General features: G+C 44.5%; 1 protein-coding gene across 1 annotated transcript; it reads left to right on the plus strand.

The window, feature by feature from the left end:
• The first annotated feature begins 5415 nt into the window (after positions 1–5415).
• Positions 5416–7568, plus strand: rps29 (ribosomal protein S29). Its single transcript, XM_070877531.1, has 3 exons — positions 5416–5527; positions 5688–5787; positions 7416–7568. Exons 1-3 carry the CDS (start codon positions 5466–5468, stop codon positions 7422–7424), a joined length of 171 nt encoding a protein of 56 aa, XP_070733632.1. The 5' UTR covers positions 5416–5465; the 3' UTR covers positions 7425–7568.
• The last annotated feature ends 9108 nt before the right edge of the window (positions 7569–16676 follow it).

The following is a 16676-nucleotide window of genomic DNA, read 5'->3' on the forward strand; positions in this document are numbered from 1 at the left end:
AAATCATTAAAAAAAAGGAAATTTAACAAATTAAATAATAATGGTGCCACTTGTGTCACTGCGGTGCCCACTGGTTGCGGAAAGCCTCAATTGGCAACACGTGCTCCTTCTCCAGGGCCACCCGGGTGTGGTCAAAACCGCAGAAGAGATTCATGCAGTCAGAGTGACCATCCCTGCGTGCAACCTGGACCTGTGGATGGCTACCTTGGCCGGACTTCTCCACAGATGCTTGACCTGTTGAGTGTTTCCAGAATTTTCTGTTTTTAATTCCACCCCTTACACAGGAGTTGCTATGGAGTCAATACCACCCTCTACACAGGGCTCTTTTAATCCATAAGGCAATTAAATCATCAAATGGGAATTCTTAAACCATAATTGCTCACTCTTTAGAAGGGCACAAATAATAAGTTCTAAATGATGACATCACTAACTTAAATGAAAAGTTATCAAATTATAATTTTATTCCCTTTGTCCACAATGCTCTCCAGCCCCATTGGTCGCAGAAAGCCTAAAGCGTACTGGTGGACATCGCGTGTTCCCTCTCCAGGAATATCTGGGACCCCGTACACAGGAGGTGCTGTGAAAGTAATACTCATTCACTCCATATACTGATGGCGCTGTGATGTCTATACCTACTCTTTACAAAGGTGGTGATGTGAAACTATTTTCAAGGGGAGACTTACATCCTTCAACTAAGCTCAGCTGAAGTGTCAGGCTGAGTATTTCCTAATTGAGAGCTGGGTTATAGCTCGACAGATGATGCATATGAAACTCATGAATTCATGATTTAATTTATTTTAAAGTGATAATCTGATATAACGCTACTAAAGTGATTTTGTTCCAAAAACAGAAAACGTTGGAAATCTCACCGGGTCAGGCAGCATCTGTGGAGAGAAAAACAGAGTTAACGTTTCAGGTTGACGACAGTTTGTCAGACCCTTTGTCGACCCGAAACGTTAACTCTGTTTTTCTCTCCACAGATGCTGCCTGACCCGCTGAGATTTCCAGCATTTTCTGTTTTTATTTCAGATTCTAGCATCTGCAGTATTTTGCTTTTGTTTGAGCTATTTTGTTCTAATCTTCAAAGTATGCCTAGAAAGTAGGACCAGAGATCATAAATTAAAATAGTGAAAAGTAAATTTACCTCAGGTATATTTTAGAAAATAACTTTGTTAAGCAAAGAATGATAAATGTTTGGATAATCTACCACACAAGGTAATAGAAGCAAAAGCAGATGCCATGATAGGGAAGTGAATGGATAATTCTTTGCTCTTGCACTCCCAGTGGGGAGTCTACACGCAGAGTATGGAGTTGCATCATCAGCCTTTTAATGAATGTCTTGAACTTTGACGACTCAAGTTGGCCGTTTGCCATTCCTGTTCCTTATTTTCTTAATTTCCCTCAACTTATAGTGACTGAAGAATAAAGTTAGTTCAGCACTCACCACTAAAGAAATAATTTTCCAGAATTTGCAGTACTGGGTTGAGAAAAAGAGCTTTATTATCTAAATAAAAGCCACATGAACATAAATAAATTAATTAAGATATTAGGAAAATGCAGCTGTCATATTATTATCTATAGAATATCTACTACTAAACTGGATGAGTCTCACTATTCCTTCATATATTAGATAAAGAATTTTGTGTGACTGGAGGAGACTGTTGATGCTGTAAATTAGTCCAGTGATTCAGATGATATATGCCTTGAGAACCAAACTGGAGTAGATTTATGTGTTAGCTGTCGCTCAGTTGGCAGCACTCTCGCCTCTGAGTTTGTAGGTTATGGATTGAATGCTGCACTTTTGGATGAGATGTTAAACCAAAGCCCGTCTGCTCTCAGGTGGATGTAAAAGATCCCATGGCACTATTTGAAGAGCAGGGGAATTATCCCTGGTGCTCTGGCTAATATTTATCCCTGAATTAACATCAGATTATCTGATCATTATCACATTGCTGTTTGTGGGAGCTTGCTGTGCGCAAAGTTGGCTGTCATGTTTCTGACATTACAACAGTGACTACACTTCAAAAAGTATTTAATTTTCTGTAAATAGCTTTGGGATGTCTTGAGATTGTGAAAGGCACTATATAAACACAAGTCTTTCCTTCTAGATGAATCCATGAAATCCTCCCTTCTTCCACACTATATTCTCAGCACCTCTTGCCCTCACTACTTAAATTCACCACCTCCCTGTTCACCCTAGGCCTCTCCTTCCATATAAACTCCCCTACCTATACAGCATTCACACATTCAACCTCACCATCTCCCGTAGCCTCTCAAATGGTCTCGATCGCCCAATCTTTTCCCCTTATTCTTATTCAAACCCACTTCCTTCTGCATCCACATTTGAAAAATCACTCTCCCAAGTTGCTTACACCTGCATTCCAAACTGCCACAATACCTCTGCAACTGTTGGTTTGTTCAACCACTCCCTCACCTCTACCTGCTGAGATCATACCTAGCACAAAGGAAGATGGTTGTGGTGGTTGGAGGTCAATCATCACAGCCCCAGGACATTGCTGCAGGAGTTCCTCAGGGCAGTGTCCTTGGCCCAACCATCTTTAACTGTTTCATCAATGACTTTCTGACCATCATGTCAGAAGTGGGGATGTTTGCTGATGACTGCACATTGTTCAGTACCATTTGCAACTCCTCAGATAATGAAGCAGTCCATGCCCACATGCAGCAAGACCTGGACGACATTCAGGCTTGGACTGATAAATGGCAAGTAACATTCGTGCCACACAAGTGCCAGGTAATGACTATCTCCAACAAGCGAAGAGTCTAACCACCACCCCTTGACATTCAACAGCATTACCATCGCCAAATCCTCCATCATCAACATCCTGGGGGTCACCATTGACCAGAAACTCAACTTGAACAGCTACATAAGAACATAAGAAAAAGGAAAACAGGAGTAGGCCATACGGCCGCTCAAGCCTGCTCCGTCATTCAATAAAATCATGGCTGATCTGATCATGGACTCAGCTCCGCTTCCCTGCCCGCTCCCCATAACCCCTTATCGTTTAAGAAACTGTCTATTTCTGTCTTAAATTTATTCAATGTCCCAACTTATCTGAGGCAGCGAATTCCACAGATTTACAACCCTCTCCCGAGGGAAGAAATTTTTCCTCATCTGTCTTAAATGGGCAGCCCCTTATTCTAAGATCATGCCCTCTAGTTCTAGTCTCCCCCATCAGTGGAAACATCCTCTCTGCATCCCCTTGTCAAGCCCCTCATAATCTTATACATTTCGATAATATCACCTCTCATTCTTCTGAATTCCAATGAGGCCCAACCTACTCAACCTTTCCTCATAAGTCAACCCCCTCATCTCCAGAATCAACCTATTGAAACTTCTCTGAACTGCCTCCAAAGCAAGTATATCCTTTCGTAAATATGGAAACCAAAACTGCACGCAGTATTCCAGGTGTGGCCTCACCAATACCCTGTATAACTGTAGCAAGACTTCCCTGCTTTTCTACTCCATCCCCTTTGCAATAAAGGCCAAGATACCATTGGCCTTCCTGATCACTTGCTGTACCTGCATACTATCCTTTTATGTTTCATGCACAAGGTCCCACTGTACTGCAGCACTTTGCAATCTTTCTCCATTTAAATAGAGGGAGCCTCTTCTCTTGCCACCTGCTCTTGCGGGAAGCAAGCAGGGACTGGGGGTGGGTGGGGAGAGAAAGAATGTAGGTGGTAAGTTAAGGGTGAGTGGGTGGAAGGTTATGGAGAGATGAAAGAGTGGAGCAAAGGGATGAGGAAGATAAAGGGATTGAGTGTATGCTTCAGAGGGGAAAACAATAAGGATAATGATGGCAGTGAGTGGGTAATAGAAAGGGCAAACAGTATTTTAAAGGTAAAGGAGCAAGAGTCACAATGGGAATGAGGGAGTGAAGCACGAGAGATTGAATGGGAGGATGAAAAGAGCCGCTGAAGATCATATTTTTCCTGCAACTCCACCTGACATGCAGACCATTGCCATTAGTGTCTCCTTTCCTGACACAACCACCTCCCACCCAAAAGGAAAGTATAAGACAATGAGAACAAAAAGTTCACAACAAAAGCAGGTCAGAGGCTGTGTCTCACCTCCTGACTCCGCAAAAATGTCAACCATCTACAAGGCACAAGACAGAAGTGTGATGGAACATGCTCCACTTGCCAGGATGAATGCAGCTCCAGCAACACTCAAGAAGCTCGATACCATCCAGAACAAAGCAGCCAGCTTGATTGGCACCCCATCCACCACCTTAAACATTCACCCCTTCCACCACTGGCAAACTGTAGCTGCAGTGTGTATCATTTACAAGATGCACTGCAGCAACTTGCCAAGGCTTCTTCACAGCACCTTCCAAACCCCCAACCTCTACCACCTAAAAGGATAAGGGCAGGTGTGTGGGAACACCATCACCTTCAAGTTACACACCATCCTGACTTAGAAGTACATCGCCATCCCTTCATCATCGCTGGGTCAAAATCCTGGAACTCCCTCCCTAACAGCACTGTGGGAGTACCTTCACCACACAGACTGCAGCAGCGGATCAAGAAGGCAGTTCACCACTATCTTCTCAAGGGCAATTAATGCTGGCTTTGCCAGCGACGCCCACATCCCATGAACTAATAAAAAAAAATCCAGAGGCCTGGACTAATGATACGGAGATCTGAGTTAAAATCCCACCACGGCAGCTGTGGAATTTCAATTTAATTAATTAAATAAATCTAGAATAAAAAGCTACTATCAGTAATGTTAACCATGAAACTATCAAATTGTCATTAAAAACCCATCTGGTTCACTAATGTCCTTTCGAGAAGGAAATCTTCCATCCCTACCTGGTCTGGCCTATATGTGATTCTAGACCCACAGCAATGTGGTTGACTCATAATTGCCCTCTGAAATGGTCTAGCAAGCCACTCAGTTGTATAATGCAGCTCACCACCATCTTCTCAAGGCCAATTAGGGACGGCAATAAATGCTGGCCTTGCTGGCGATGCCCACATCTGAGGAATTAAAAAAAAATAGAATGTCATTTAGCCCCGTCTGCCGCTTCCCTTCCAGCAGCCCACCAAGCAAACCTCTCTCTATCTGACCCCCACTCTAGCTCTGAACCCCCTCTCCAATTTCTCATCTCTCTCTACTTTTCCCATTTCTATCCCTGCTCTCTACAAATTCATTTTGTCCCCTCAACCCCATTAAACTCCTTAACACCCTCTCTGCTGAGTTTTGTAAACATGTGTCAGTGTGATTGGAGCCGACAGTGCAGATGTCCGCCCACTCACACTGCAGCTTGCTCACGCCACCGCCACTTGGAGCTGGGGCGCTTAGTGGGCTCGGCGTAAGACGTCATCGCCGATACTGGTCGACGTGACATTCAAATGAGCGCGCGCCGAGGCGGCCGGGAACGGCTTGAAGAGCGCGTGCGCGGCCTGGCCTCTGCCTTTTGGATCTTCAGCCATTGTCGGAGATGGGTCACCAGCAGCTCTACTGGTCTCATCCCAGGAAGTTTGGCCAGGGCTCCCGCTCATGGTGCGTATCCGGCCGGCCGGCGTGGTGCGCGGAGGCCGAGGCCGTCGGGTGATGGCGGCGGGCGCTCCACTGTGTATGTGTGTAGGGAGAGTGGGCCTGAGGCCTGGGGCTTTCCACCATTAACCGATCGACTAATCTCCCTGTTATTTTGCCTTCGCAGCCGAGTCTGTGCCAACCGACACGGCCTGATCCGGAAGTACGGCCTAAACATGTGCCGCCAGTGCTTCAGACAATACGCCAAGGACATCGGCTTCGTCAAGGTAAGGGAGCGGCTGCCAGCCCGCGGCCGGGGTTGCGGCCTAGCGCACGTGTTGCCGCGCTCTCCCCGGCCGGCCCTGGGCACAGCGGCAGTGAGCACGGCCGCTGATACCCCTTCACACGGCCGTCCGGCATTTCGGCCATCGACCGGTCACTGCACTCAGCCAGCTTGTGTACAAGAAGGGATGGGGTGATCCAACTGCACATTGAAGAGCGCTTTATCGGGAATTCTTTCTGCACAGTTCATACAAACTTAATTCTCTAGGTGTCCATTGCTTTTCCAGTCAGTTCTGCAGGAAAAAATAATACGTCGAGCACATTCCAACCGGAATCGTCCGGCCACTGCAAATTTCAACTACTTTTGAGTGAATTTATTTGGCTAAATAGTAGCTTCTAATGGAAACTCAAATTTATCAGTAGCTACTGAAGTTAACCCAAGGTGCTTCAGCAGTATGCTGGTGGCCTGCAGTGTTTAGGACATTCTGTATTTTTTTTAAATACCTGGATCAAATCAATTTAACCTGACTTGACACAAAGCAAAAAAAAACACATTTAATGTGGCTGTGACCAGTACATTTTCTTTGAAGTTGGGCAGTGAGTAATCACTTGTGCATAATGCAATATATATCCTTAATTCTGTCTGAAATAACCACATTATGTAACTGATGAAAATTTTGCAACCAGTAGTTAAATTCTTGCACCTTATTGTTGTACTAAGTGACAAGTCTTGACATTCCTACTGTCACACTATGGACTAGTTGGATGGGTGGTTGACCTTTTCTTGTTGAGGCTGGGCATAGACATTAATGGCTCAGAAATCCCGGTTTCTCCTCCCTGTGGGCGTTCAACTGGATTCTACAAAAAAGATGTGTACTTACTTGAAGCTGCTGCGCCCACATGAGTTCCCGGTCCTGAGGCTTCCACTGACGTCAACGTGCACGACGTGCAGTGCGCAAGGCTGGAGTTACAGTCGTGTGGCTCTGGGCAGCCAATCAAGGTAAAGTATGTTCTCTCAATAATGGGAACTCCATAAATTTCCATTATTATGAGAACCCCCCCCCCCACGCACACAAAAAGAAAAAATACATTACATATTTAACATTAATTTAAATTGGTTATTTGTATAAAAATCTGATTTTTAAATTAAAAAACTGCTTTGAAATAAATTTGATGTAGTGGGCAGGGTTTTTAAAAATGGTTTTTAAAATTTATGTTCAAGTGTTTTAAAACTCTTACGCCTGTAAAAGTAGACTGTGTGACTGGTTTTATCAGGTGTAAGTGTTTTCAGGGCATCTGCTGGTCAAGATATAGGTAAATACCGCAATCTTGCTAATGCGAATGTCATGGCTGCCGAGATGCGCTGGATCCAGCTTGACAGATCGGAAAAGCCGGTTTTCAGCGCATGCACATTTTGTGCTAAAAAAACCGGCTTTTGCATGCCTTCCTGGGTACGTGTACTCTCTGTACAGACCCTAGGAGGCTGGAATTTCTGGGCTGTTGATTTCAGAACTTGGTACAGCTGGTTAGTGTGCAGTTAGTAACTACTTGTGCCCTGCTTTTTAAAAAAAAAATGCCTGTATTTGGGTATTGTCTTTGCTGCAAACAAGTTTATATAATCTTTATTTTCTAGTTGGACTAAATTACAAAAGGAGCAGGAGTGCAATCTAATTCAGTGTGAAAAGGAAGTACTCGGCACATTGCAACAACCATCAGCTGTGATCTCCTGGGAGAAGCAAACTTTCTGTAATGCTCCATTTTTGTAAATAAAATTAACTTGCCATTAGTGCTCAGTCCTGTTTTTATTGGTACTTCACTGAATAGTTTGTATGTGAATAACATTTCCATTAAAAAGCAACATTTTCCCCAACTTTTCTTCATGGTAGTGTGGATTCTCATGAAACACGGAAACATAGTAAACAAGGAGGATGGTAACAGACTTCAGGAGGATGTCGGCAGACTGGTAAAATTCAATGCAGAGAAGTCTGAAGTGATACATTTTGGTAGTAAGAATGAGGAAAGGTAATAAACTAAATGGTACAATTTTAAAGGAGGGGACAGGAACAAAGATCGAGGGGTGAATGTGGTAGGATTCATGGTGATAGGCAAAAGAACCAAAGGTGACATTTTTTTTAAGCGGTGAGTTGTGATTTCACTCTGGAAGCAAATTCAATAGTAACTTTCAAAAAAGAATTTGACAAATAGAAGATAGAACCATTACAGGGCTATTGTGGAGGGGAGTGGGGCTAATTGGACAGCTCTTTCAAAGAGCAGGTGTGGTGAGCCGAATAGTGGCCTGTGCTATATCATTCTGTGACGTGCTGCCTGGGATTCTGTTGTGATGTACAAAATGGTTGATCTGAGCCATGTTGGGTGGAGACCACAACATCACTAGGGAAGCTATGAGGGGATGTCCTGTTCGGTTGTACTGTATTGACTGATAAGTGGAAGTCCAGATATCTTGGGTGGAAAGGAGGCTGAATTGCAAATGAAGCAATGGCTTGTGGTTCTTTGAAACTGAATTATTACATTTTGCTTCCTAATAATCTTGTATCAACAGTTTCCCACATTACAACAGTGATGGCATTCCAAAAGCACTTCATTGGCTGTGAAGTGCTTTGAGACGTCCGGTGGTTGTGAAATATGCTATATAAATCCAAGTCTTTCTATAATGTGTCCCTATTCTAAACATTTAAGACATTTTCTTGCTGGTATAAATAAAATTGGAACAAGAAAACAATGTTAGCCAGTCAGCAGCTGATAAGTAAAAAGACAGGTTAATGTTTTCGGTGTAATCTTTTGCCAGAACTTTCTGACCCAAGAATTATGTCTAAAATACAAACCTGTCCTTTCCCTTTATTGATGTGGAATAATCAGTTATGTAGTTTGTGTGTTTTATTTATATCCTTAGTGTACCCTAACCATGCAGTTGAAGCAACAGGTAGAAGCAAAGACTCTGAACTGTTCCACCTCGTGATCCAAAATGTAAACATCAGGAAATTCTTAAAGTCTATTACAGAGGTGCATTTGGCTTTCTTGAGTACCTCACTTTATTCCATGCATCTCCTTTAAAATCTTAATCTCTCAAGCTTCACCATAAGATTTCCTCCCTCAGCCTCTGCACTGAGCTATTCATCCTCTGTAATTTCAATCTCTCTCTCAATTCATCATCCTCTTCTGATTTCTCCCTGTCTTCACACAAACTCCTACCCATATTCAAGGCCTTGTTATCTTGCGTGGGCTTTCTATTACCATCATCTCGATCACAGTCGAGCCTCCTCAGTGCTTGTATTCCTCGTCGCCCATGTTTTCCCTACCCAACTTCATCCCCACTTCTGTCAGTCTAGAATAATCATCATAGGCAGTTCCTCGGAATCGAGGAAACTTACTTCCACTCTTAAAATGAGTTCTTGGGTGGCTGAACAATCCAATACGAGAATCACAGTCTTCGTCACAGGTGGGACAAATAGTTGTTGAGGGAAGGGGTGGGTGGGACTAGTTTGCCGCACACTCCGCTGCCTGCACTTGATTTCTGCATGCTCGACGATGAGACTGGAGGTGCTCAGCCTCCACTTAAGGCGGTCTTTGGCCAGGGTCTCCCAGGTGTCAGTGGGGAGACCTTGTAATGTTTCCTCTGCCCACCTTTGGCTCGTTTGCCGTGAAGGCGTTCCAAGTAGTGTTTGCTTTGGGAGTCTAGAATAAACTAGTGTCACAAATGCCCCAACAAGTATTTATGTAGCATTTGGCCCTGCATTTGCCATGCTGTTTCTGCAGCTGTTGATCGGCCCAAAATTCCTCCTTCACCATTCATGTCTTTTGTCTCCCTTGGTATCTGCTCCAAGTCCAAGAGTTGCAGACCTGAGTGTATCTGGTGTACAGACATGGTGAACTACACCATCTTCCCCGGTGCTGCTCTTCTATTGTCTAGCTGAGTGTGACTGCTCTTGTTTGGTTCCACTTAACTATTCAATCATAGTGCATCTTCAGCAATGGCTTCTCTTTCAGCCTCTGCATTGTTACCTTTAGGGGTGTCTTCCAAGGTTCTATCATTTCTCATCTGTGCTTTGCCATGGTAACATTTGGAGACATGGGGTCAAGTTTCACTTGTACTTTGAGACAGCTCTACCTCTTGACCCCTCCACTGCCTCTTGTTAGCCTGCTTGTCCAGCATCCAATCCTTTACTCCAGCTAAACACTTGAAAGACTGAAGCTATTATGTTCAGCCTCCACCACACACTAACCTTGCCACTGATACTGTCCCTCTCCCTGCCCACTGTCTAAGGTTGAACCACACTGCAACAGTCTCCAATCCCATTTTCATTCCATCACAAAAGCTGCCAATGTACACCTCTAACGTCAGCCATCTCCATCCCTGCTTCAGCCGAACTTCTGAAACCATTAGATTCCACCCTCCATAAACTTGTTCTTCCAAAACTGCCTGCATCCTATAACGCACTAAGTCCCACTCACCCATCGCCTTTGCAGTTGCTGACTTGGTTTTTGGTCTCCCAATGCCTCAAATTTCCAATTCTCATCCTTGTGTTCAAATCCTTTCATGACCTCCAGCTCTGCAAGCCTCTGAGAATTGTGTTCTCCAATTCTGGCCTTGTGCTTCCTCTTGCCTCACCATTGCCTTTGGCTGTTTAGGCTCTAGGCTTTGGAATTTCCTCCCTAAACTTTTCCATTTGAATGCAGTCTAAATGAGTGGCTTTGATTTCTTAGAGGCTCAGGATGATGGTAGGCCATGTGTAGCAGATTAGAACTGGCTATGTGGGATTTTGTATTTTTGAGGATTTTGAGGTCTAGTAGTAGTTAAAAGGCATTGCTTTTCCTTAATGCCATTGTGTGGTTCTGTAAATTAACAATGTTTTAAAATGCCTTTTGGATTTATGAATGCAAGGTGAGATGTTGCAAGTAACACTGGGTGGATAAGAGTTCCATAGGCAGGAGAAGCAGTGTGTAAGCTTTGTCACTGGAGCCACCAGTCTATTTGTCACCTAAAGGTAACTTCTTGCCTGCTAAGTGTTACATAGAATTACACAAAAAAGCAGAGAAACAGGCCATTTGGCCCAACTGATCTATACCAGTGTTTATGCTCCACAAAAACCTCCCGCCTTGCATCTAATTCTTAACTTGTAATTATATAGCGCCTTTAATGTAGTGCTTCACAGGAATATTATGCGATATCGCCTTTAATGTAGTGCTTCACAGGAATATTATGCGATATAAATTTGATACCGAGCCACATAAGTAGAAATTAGCGTAGGTGACCAAAAGCTGGGTCAAAGAGGTATGTTTTAAGGAGTGTCTTTTTCTTCCTCATACTTATCGAGTCTCCCCTTAAATGCATCTATGCTATTCACCTGAACTACTGTGAGGTAGTGTCAGCCGTGGGTCAGTGGGTAGCACTCTTGTCAGGTTATGGGTTCAGGTCCCAAGCCAGAAACTTGAGTGCAAAAATCTAGACTGACTCACCAGTGCAGTGCTGAGGGAGTGCTGCCCTATTGGAGGTGCTGTCTTTTGGGACCTCCACGCTGCTCCCGAGGCCGCTCGCTGCACCTTTTATGGCCCTGACCTGCCGCTGATGTTCTCGCGCAGGTTGGGGCCTCCACGCTGCTCCTGAGGCATTCGGGGGTCATGAAAGACACTATAAATGCAAGTCTTTCTCAGCAAGTTCCACTTTTAACCACTCTGGGTAATGAAGTTTCACCTGAATTATTAGTGACAATATATTTTTAATCCCTAATTTTGGATTCCCCCACAAGCAGAACATTTTCTCTACATCTACCCTATCAAACCCTTATTTAAAGGCCTCTATTAGGTTCCCTCCTCAGTCTGTTAAGTCTTTGAGAACCCCTCAGTTCTGGTATTATCCTTGTAAATCTTTTGCACCTTATCCAGTGCCTCTATATACAATTTATAATGTGGAGACCAGAACTGTGCACAGTACTTTTATGTGTGGTCTAACCAAGGTTCTATACAATTTTAGCACAACTTTTCTGCCTTTCAATTTTATTCCACCAGCAATGAACCTTAGTATTGTGTTTGCATTTCTATGGCTTTGTTGACCTGTGTTGTCACTTTTAATTAGTGAATCTGTATCCTTTAGAACTTTTTGCTCCTCTACCCCTTTCAGCCTCTTTCCAAGAAGTATGTGGTCTCATTATTTCTTCTTCCAAAATGCACCATCTCACACTTATCTATATTGAAACTGACGCTCACATTCTGCAAGTTTATTAACATCTTGTATTTTGTCACAGTCTTCCTTGGTATTATGTTATGTGCCTTTTGGAAGATTGTGCATATAAACACTTGGTGCTTTCCTCATCATTGAAACAATTCTAAGATAATTATATACTCAGACTTTCTAATTTCCACACTATCAGTGGCTTGTCAGTTTTAGCACATCACTCTTATGCTGTAACTGTTGTCACTGACCGCTGTCATCTAGCACCTATGTTCAGCTCACCATTCCATCCCACCCTACCAGCAGCTGTCTGTTACTGGTGCTCAACTCATTCTGCAACAGTGAAACTCTTTTGAGTTTACCTGAAAATAAACAAACATTAAACCGTGCCACCCGCCTGGGTGACACAGCAGACATTTTCAAGGCCCCTTTTTTTTTTGGTTTTTTTTTTTGGGGCGCTAAAATCAAATTTTTTCCAGTGCCCCTATAAAAGGGGAGGGGGACACTAAAAGCACCGGCAATTAAAACAAATTAAACTTTAAAACGTAAAATCAAATTAAAATTTGGTTGCCGGGCGTGATGATGCACTCCAGTCCCTCCGGTGCCCACCTCGCGGAAGGCCGCGAGCGTCTGCAACAGTGAAATTCCAATGCCAGCGTATACAGGTGCAATATTGGATCCCACAGTCCTGATGTCAGTCCACACATTGAAATTAATGAAATTATGGTTGATGTCAGCTGTACTTAATTTCTTGTGTGTATGAAAGTCATTTACATATTTCTGAAATTAACCCATTTATGGCCATTTAATCAATTTAAGAATGATTGACTTCACAGCTGCCTATTCTTGAGCAAGTCGGTCATTTCCAATATGCAGAATCATAATTTTTTTCCCTTGAAAGGTCCCTGCCATTCATATACGTATGTAATTATCAATGGACCCTCACAAGCCAGTAATGTAATTTATTTCATTGCATGGATTGACAGAGGTTCTGTTAAGTGGTGTTATGATGGCGTGAACTGTGTAACGCTAGTGGGGATGAGTTGAGGAATGCTGGTGTGGTGCGATGACAGTTGCTAGTACGATCACACACATTCTATAGGCTGCCAACTAGTGGGAGGGAGATAGAGGAACAAATTTGCAGGGAAATTACAGAGAGGTGCAAGAACTATAGTGGTGATGAGGGACTTCAACTATCCTAATATAGACTGGGATAATATTGTAAAGGACAGAGGGGGAAGAATTTCTGAAGTGTGTTCAGGAGAACTTGATCAGTATATTTCTGGCGAGGAAGGAGGCATTGTTGGTTCTGGGAAATTAGGTGGGTCAAATCGAGCAAGTATCAGTCGGGGAACATTTCGGGAACAATGATCACAGTATCATAAGGTTTAGACTAGGTTTGGAAAAAGACAGGGAGGTATCTGGTAGAAATACTTAATTGGATGTAGGCCAATTTCTTGAGTTGAGAATGGATCGTGACTGGATCAAAGATTGACAGGCAAACCTGTAATCAAACAATGGGCTGCTTTTAAAGAGGAGATGGTTCAGGTACAGTCGAGGTGCATACCCACGAGGGGGAAAAAGTAGGGCAACCAGATCCAGAGCTCCCTGGATGATAGAGATGGAGAGTAAGATGAAGCAAAAAAAGAGGTGGTATGATAGCTGTCAGGTTGAGAATACAAGTGAGAACCAGGCTGAATATAAAATGTTCAGAGGGGAAGTGACAAAATAAGGGGCAAAGAGAATGAGAATAGATTGATAGCTAATATAAAAGGAAATCTGAAAGTCTTCTATAGGCATGTACATGGTAAATGGGTAGTAAGAGGAGGGGTGGGGTCGATTAGAGGCCAAAATGGAGACCTATGCGTTGAAATATCCTCTCTGCATCCACCTTGTCAAGTCTCCTCATTATCTTAAATGTTCCGATAAGATCACCTCTCATTCATCTGAACTCCAATGACTATAGGCCCAACCTACTCAATTTATCTTTAAGTCAACCCCCTCAACTTCAGAATCAACCCAGTGAACCTTCTCTGAACAGCCTCCAATGCAAGTATGTTCTTCCTTAAATACGGAGATCAAAACTATGCAATACTCTAGGTGTGGCTTCACCAATACCCTGCAGGACTTCTCTGCTTTTATACTCCACCCGCCTTGTAATAAAGGCCAATATTCAATTTATGTTCCCGATTACTTGATGTACCTCCATTCTAACTTTTTGCATTTCATGCACAAGGACCCCCAGGTCCCTCTGTACTGCAGTACTTTGCAATTTTTCTCCATTTAAATTATAATTTACTTTTCTATTTTTTTCTGCCAAAGTGGATAACCTCACATTTTCCTACGTTATACTCCATCTGCCAAATTTTAGCCTTTGCAGATTTTTTGTGTTGTCCTTACATTTTGCTTTCCCACCTATCTTTGTATCATCAGCAGACTTGGCTACATTACACTCAATTCCTTCATCCAAGTTATTAATATAGATTGTAAATAGTTGAGGCCCCAGCATTTGTTACTGTTTGCCAACTGAAAAATTGCCCACTTATCCCGACTCTGTTTTTTGTTAGTTAGCTAATCCTCTATGCATGCTAATATATTACCCTCAACCCTGTGAACTTTTACCTGTGCAGTAACCTTTTATGTAGTATCTTATCGAATGCCTTCTGGAAATCCAAATACACCACATCCACTGGTTCCCCGTTATCCACCCTGCTCGTTACATCCTCAAAGAACTCCAGCAAATTTGTCAAACATGATTTCTGTCATGTATCCTACATGGCTACTGTTGGTACTATCACAAGGTGTGCCACCAGAGGGCACAGCAGTCGGAGACTCGTAGGTTACCTGTACAGGTGTGCCTGGCCTAGTATAAAAGGCAGGCCACCAGGTGTGATCCTCACTGGAGTTAACTAATAAAGGACTAAGGTCACTACAGTTCGAGTACAACACATTGCATCGTGGAGTCATTACTAGAGCATCTAAGGACACAACAATTGACGATGAGATTGCGAACTTTCACGCGGAAATGGCTACCCTTGGTATGTTGCAGCAGTTTGCTGATGATGATTGGGACGCCTTTGGGGAGAGGCGAGAATGTTTCTTCACAGCAAACAACCTGGCAGGAGATGACCTGGCCACACTGGCTGATAAGCGCTGAGCTATCTTGCTAACCAGTTGTGGGCCCACCGTCCAAGGCCGCCTCAGGGACTTGCTGGCACCAGCGAAGACCATGACCAAGTCGTACGAGGAGCTAGTAACCTTGATCAATGAGCAACCCAAGCCCATGGAGAACATCCTTACAGCCAGACACCGGTTCTGCACCCACCGACAGTCCGAAGGCCAGGAAGTCGCGAAGTATGCTGCAGACCTCAGGAGGCTGATGGCACTGTGCAAGTTCGGCGACCACCTCAACGAAGCGCTGCGGGACACTTTCGTCATTGGAATTGACCATGAGGGCCTTCTTCACAAGCTAGTGTCGGCGGATACCACAGTCACACTGCAGAAGGCCATCTCTGTGAGCCAGTCATTCATGACCTCGACCTGCGGTTCTAGGCAGATGATTCACCCTCGGGACTCAACTCCGGCAGGTACTGTGCACAGTAACGCTATTTAGAGGCTGGATTGTAGAGTGCGAACCCTCTCAGGGAAGAGAGTACAGGCCCCCGAGTCCTTTAACTCAGAGTCCGCCAAGGGGGGCTAATCGAGTAGCACCATGCTGGCGTTGCGGAAGGAATCACAGGGCCCACCAGTGCTGCTTTAAAGACTATGTATGTAAAGGCTGCAGCACAAAGGGCCACCTCCAGCGAATGTGTAAGGGAAATAGGACTCACTGTGTCGATGAAGAGTCTGCAGATGGCCCGGAATCCAGCGCGGATTATGAATTGATAGGCAGAGAGCCAGCCCAGTCCGATGGGGAGGTACATAGCATGTTTAACTGCACCACCGAGTGTTCCCCACTGAAGGTGGAAGTCGAGATAGAGGGCGTTCCAGTCTTCATGGAAGTGGACACGGGGGCGAGCCAGTCAGTGATGAATCAAGGAGCCTTTAGAAGCTATGGAACAATCAATCAGAATGACCCGTGTTGGTCCCGGTTCAGGCAAAGCTGCGCAGCTACACCGATGAAATCATCCCAGTCGTTGGTCGCGTGAATGTAAAGGTACTCCATGATGGCGCGGTGCACAAGTTACCTCTGTGGATTGTTGCAGGTGATGGATCAACGCTGCTCGGCAGAAGGTGGATGGAGAAGATCCATTGGAAATGGGAAGACTTCACCCCTCCAGCGATCGAAGCCCCCTGCGCTCAGAGGCAAAGCAAGCCCTCACCTGAGGGTGGACCCAGCACCGGAGAGCAGACCAGCACAGCACCCGAAGCACAGACCGCTCAGCACGACTGCGTGGAGATGATCCAGCTGAGACGACCCGAACGCACCTTCCAGGCTCCAGTGGCAGGACTCCGGAGGAAGAAAATCTGATCCAAAGGCGACTTCCCAGCTTCGGAGGCAAAATCAGGGGAGAAGAGGATCACCGCAGTCAACATCGGGGATGGAGGAAAGATGGCGCCCAAACCACGAGGTGAGGTGCTGAAGACAAAGATGGCCACAGCCAGACCACGAGGTGCAGCGCTGATGGAGCAACACGTAGCACCAAACGGAAAAGCGGATTGGGGTAAAGAAAGCAAGGCTCTCTTAAAGGAGGCTGGCAACCCACC

The sequence above is a fragment of the Pristiophorus japonicus genome, chromosome 4, assembly GCF_044704955.1.
Source record: "Pristiophorus japonicus isolate sPriJap1 chromosome 4, sPriJap1.hap1, whole genome shotgun sequence".
Taxonomy (NCBI): Eukaryota; Metazoa; Chordata; class Chondrichthyes; family Pristiophoridae; genus Pristiophorus; species Pristiophorus japonicus.